This window comes from Poecile atricapillus, chromosome 1, assembly GCF_030490865.1.
Source record: "Poecile atricapillus isolate bPoeAtr1 chromosome 1, bPoeAtr1.hap1, whole genome shotgun sequence".
NCBI classification, from domain to species: Eukaryota; Metazoa; Chordata; class Aves; order Passeriformes; family Paridae; genus Poecile; species Poecile atricapillus.
The window spans coordinates 122,120,021-122,125,181 of record NC_081249.1 but is presented as its reverse complement, the minus strand read 5'-3'; the positions used below and the strand labels follow the sequence as shown (position 1 = coordinate 122,125,181).

General features: G+C 45.2%; 1 protein-coding gene across 1 annotated transcript; it reads right to left on the bottom strand.

The window, feature by feature from the left end:
* Window positions 1–217: 217 nt before the first annotated feature.
* On the bottom strand, window positions 218–4,887 carry KCNA4 (potassium voltage-gated channel subfamily A member 4). The gene is made up of 2 exons (XM_058851591.1): window positions 4,738–4,887; window positions 218–3,922 (listed from the first exon to the last, which is right to left on the bottom strand). Exon 2 carries the CDS (start codon window positions 3,130–3,132, stop codon window positions 1,150–1,152), a length of 1,983 nt encoding a protein of 660 aa, XP_058707574.1. The 5' UTR covers window positions 3,133–3,922; window positions 4,738–4,887; the 3' UTR covers window positions 218–1,149.
* Window positions 4,888–5,161: the final 274 nt, after the last annotated feature.

Sequence of the window (5,161 nt, the reverse complement as noted above, 5' to 3'; positions counted from 1 at the left end):
TTACTAAAAGTCACCAATCCTCAATTGTCAGTACTGTAACAACTGAGTATCTTATTACTTCTACCTTCTCCTCCCATACACCAAATTTCCTCAATACTGACAAAGTGCACGCACTAATCATAGACTCTGAATGCTAAATTAAGCAGAAAAAAAATATATATATAAATTAGGTTCGTACTTCTTGAGGGCATCAGTAGAAAACACCGATTTCAAATAATTTTGATTAGAAAATTTTACTTCACATTCCTTTTCCAGATCACAGATATTCATAATTAAAAAGAGTATGGAATTAATGTAATATCAGCTGTTTTGCCATCAGCATCACAGAGAAAGAAGAAACAATAAAATATGATGCAGAATTCACTCTTCCAATGATTGTCATTGAACTATTACATTAGTAAACATTCACAGTATGAAGTCTCTTTCAATATATCTCCAGCATATAAAGTAGTGCAAAAAAGCATTCCAGTCATTTTGCCTTTGCAGTCAGACCAGGTTTAACAATTCTCTTACCTCATTTCTTTCATTATTAGACAACAAATGCTGCAATGCCTCCAAAGAGAGTTATAAAAATAAACAATTTCTGGAGGGTCAACAGCCTTTTCAAAGTAAATTTCCAGTTAAAAACAAGCATTATAGATTTCAAGAAAAAAAAAAAATTTAGATCTATCTTCTGTAGAATATCTTTTTACAATAAATTTACCATTTGAAAAACAATGACTATGGTATCCAATGATTTATGGTAGCTGCTATTAAAGCACTGATAAATAGATAAATGACTACCAAACTTCATTGTTTCTTACATAGTAAATACCTCTGAATGCCAACTTTTACCACAGAGCTGTTATTAGTGATGTCGACAGTTCATGCACCCACTTTAAAACTGACTTGCTTTTAATAAATTCTTCAGCCTGATGTGCAAAACACTTGCATTCTAATAAAAATATAAAGGCTGAAAATGGATCAGATCTAGCAATCCTTTCCTCGAGTTGTACCACTTACTTGATATGCAATACATGTTTAGCAACGTTTTTTATTTGTATTTAACCATTAAATGGCATACTACTGTATGCTGCAGACTTTTGTTTGCATATTTCATTATTTTCACTGCACTCTTTAATGCATAAATATATTTGGAAACGCTCAAAATTACACATCAGTTTCCACAGAATTTGAATTTACACAGTTTTTCTTCTCTGACTCACTGCTATTCCCCGTGTCCTGACTTTTAGTCTCCTTTACACAAAGAGATTCTTTAACTCCTTCTTCCATCTCCAAATACTCTGATTTATCCTCTGTGGATGAAGATGATGAGCTTCTAAATTTCTTCAGTAAATTTGTTGGGAGGTAAGGGCAACTGACCGCATTTTGCATCATCTGCGTGTGTTCCTCATTCTCAGTTTCTCTATGGTAGAAATAGTTAAAATTGGAGACAATCACTGGCACTGGTAAAGCAATGGTTAACACTCCTGCAATGGCACACAGGGACCCGACTATTTTCCCACCCACAGTTATGGGTTTCATGTCCCCATAACCGACTGTAGTCATGGTCACCACAGCCCACCAAAAGGCATCTGGGATGCTTTGAAAATGGGTGGCAGGCTCGTCAGCTTCTGCGAAGTAAACAGCACTGGAAAACAAAATTACTCCGATAAAAAGAAAAAAGATGAGGAGGCCAAGTTCCCTCATACTGGCCCTGAGCGTGTGACCCAGGATCTGCAAACCCTTGGAGTGCCTGGAGAGCTTGAAAATGCGAAACACCCTGACCAGACGAATGATCCTTAGGATGGCAAAAGACATGGCCTGCTGACTGCCCTGCTCCTGCGCCAGGTCCGTGCCCAGGGTGATGAAGTAAGGCAAGATGGACACAATGTCTATGATGTTCATGACGTTCTTGAAGAAGTGTGCTTTGCTGGGACATGCAAAGCAGCGCACTGTAAACTCAAAGGAGAACCAAATGATGCATACAGTCTCTACAATGAAAAAAGGGTCATTGAAGATGGTGTGCTCCCCAGCATCCAGGCGAAGAGACTCATTGGAAAGCCCCTTCCCTAAGCTCAGGGACATGACGAATTCTTTGTCATCTCTGAACTCTGGTAAAGTCTCCAGACAGAAGATGACAATGGAAATCAAGATGACCAAGACAGAGACAATGGCAATGCCTCTGGCTGGACTGGAGCTTTCCGGGTACTCAAAGAGCAGCCAAACCTGCCTCTTAAACTCATTCTCCGGCAAAACCTTTTCCTCTTCCTCTTTGACAAAACCTTCATCCTCCCTGAACTTGAGCATGGCCTCCTCCCCAAGTTGGTAGAACTTCACCTCCTCAGAGAAGATGTCAAAGGGCACATTGACCGGCCTCTTCAGCCGACCGCCGCTCTGGTAGTAGTACAGGATGGCATCGAAGCTGGGTCGGTTCCTATCAAAGAAGTACTCGTTCCTGAGAGGATCAAAGTATCTCCCCCGCTTGGCTGGATCCCCCAGCAGTGTCTCCGGGAACTGAGCTAACGTCTTCAGCTGGGTCTCAAACCGCAGTCCCGACACGTTGATCACCACACGCTCACAGCACTCGTACTCGCTGTAACGGACGGAGCTGTAACCCCCGGGGCCTCCACCATCATCGGGTGGCTGGTCCGAGTATGAAAACTCATCCTCCCCATAGTCATCACTGTAGTAGAGCTTTCCTTCTTCCTCATCGTCTTCATCCTCATCTTCATCCTCCTCTTCCTCCTCACTCAAGTCCTTCAGTATCCTCTCCTCAGAACCACTGAGCGGCAGCAGCTCAGAACAGGGGAAGGAGGCCCCACACTCCCTGCTTCCCAAGTGGTGGCTCCTCTTTTTCCCCTTCTTCCTCCTCTTACCACTCTGGCGGTGGGGCAGGCTGCCGCGCGAGGCGCTCCCACCATGCGAGGAGGACGCCCCGCGACTCTGCTCCTGATGGTAGTGGTGGTAGGGTCCTCCTCCACCTGCTGCCCCACCTTCCACCGCCGCCGTGGCCGCCGCCACCGCCGCGGCCGCAGCAGCCCTGGACTGCGCCAGCCGCTCTCGCTCCCGGGCCCGCGCCTGGGCCGCGTATCCGTAGGGCATGTGGGTGTTGCACCCAGAGCTGTCTGCGCTCACCATTGCCACCTCCATTTTGCAGCTGCTTTTTGTTTGTTTGTTCTTACTGTAACGAGGTTTTGTTTTATTTACAGTGTCACCTTAACTTTCGCTGGAAAGTTCAAATCCATTTGCATCTGGAGGACGGTCGCCTGGGCACTGAGTAGGGCAACGTGGTTGTAACACTGAATCTGTATTTTGGGAAACCATAGAGCCTCATTTTCTTGCTCTCCGGAATGTTTGACACAAACTACTGTTCTGCTAATAAGAAAAGATGAAATTCTCAAATTGAACCAGAGAACAGCTGAGACCTTGTTCTTCCATCCAGCAAAGCCCCTTTATTTTCATTTATCTCCTGCAGCAATCACAGCTGTATCTGATCAGAATCATGACTGCCTCGCAGGCTATAAAGGCTGCATTCCTCAGGAAAAAAAAAATATATGCAAACCAAAGGGTACCTGTTCTCCACAGATGGTTTTAGCTCATCATTGAAACCAAATGCAAATAGTCTTTTTCCTCATTATTTGTTCCTGATAATGCTTTGGCCTAGCAAACTTACTGTTTAATATCATTACTTGGAGAGTTGAAGTTAATTCCAGCCATCATTTCATTTACACAGTGAGGAGGTCTTTGCAAATGCTTTCTTCAGCCTGTCTCAAACCTGGGAGCAGCACCCAGGGCATCAGCAGCAGTGGTAAGAGGAGGAGGAGGAGGAGGAGGAGGAGGAGGAGATGAAGATTGAGAAACTGGCTCTGAGGTCCCCATAGGACATAAGGGAGTGGATGGGTCACCCTTTGGTTATGGTCATGCAGAAGAAGCACTTAACCTGAGGCACATGCACAAACACACAAAAATAAACAAAACAAAAAGGGAAAAGATTGGATTGTTTTCCTAAAAGGTCACACCGATCAAATGAAACTGTGTCATCTATTACCATGGCATTTAAATCTTCTCCTGCCCACACTATTCACACTTCTACATTACACACACACCCACATCACATGCACAGAGATTTTGAACGACTCTGTGGGTAAGGATGTGGGTGGGTATGTCACATATATATAGACAGATACAAAATCCCCACCCATATAAGCACTTGCATCCATACACAAACATATGCATGCTTCTGAAACATCGACACATATAAACACTAATAAAAATACTGCAACACACAATGCATTCAGGTCTCTGAGCACATACGTAAGAGATACACCTACATGTGTACATCCATACGAAACATCAAAGAACAAATGTATCTACACAAAGAGCTTTTGTTTTATTTGCAGGAACACATCAGATGCGGGAACGTTACATTTTAATCTTCAGCAGAATTGTGTTTCGATCACAATGAACATCTCACTGGATTTAATTTGGAAACAGGCACGTAGAATGCTCAGCCAAGTGAAAATACCGTGATATGTCAAGAAAACAACTGCAGGTGCACTGAAGCAACATCTACATGCAAGCACACACACAAAAATACACAGCCCCTCACACTCCCCTTTGAAACAGAAGCCTCATTTATAGCCACATCTATTAATACACGAGAGAAGGTGAACACGAACTATTAAATGACACTATTTTGAAAACCGTACCTACGTGTCATGCAGAAGAAAATCCTAAAAACGCTGTTATACTTACTGATCCTAGGCAGAGAAATAGCAGCGCTGTTCCCGCTAGTGTAAGGACCGGGTGCCAGCAGTCCTGAGAGGGCTGTGCCGGCTGACCCACAGTCGCAGGTGCCCGTGGCCAGTGCGCACCACAGGTTGGCGAGTTATTTCTGCCCCTTCTCGGGGTGCCGGGGAGGCGGCTGGGGCTGGGGACACTCGGCACCGCCAGCGCCGCTCGCCTCGGCACTGGCGACAAGGCACCAAGCGAGGGTCTCGTCCCCAGAGGGAAAATCGAAGGCGGTGTGCGTGTGCTTGTTGTGTGTGAGGCGGAATGAAGGGGCGGGCGCGATCACCAGTCTCTCCAAGTCCGGCTCTGGCAGCAGATCTGTAAATCAGCGCTGGCTAATCCGTGCTCCAGCGGCGGCAGGACGGGGGTGGCTCCGTGAGGCGCCTGC

Coding starts and splice junctions, on each gene's coding strand:
- KCNA4 (XM_058851591.1), bottom strand. CDS start 3,132: ATGGAGGTGGCAATGGTGAGCGCAGACAGCTCTGGGTGCAACACCCAC.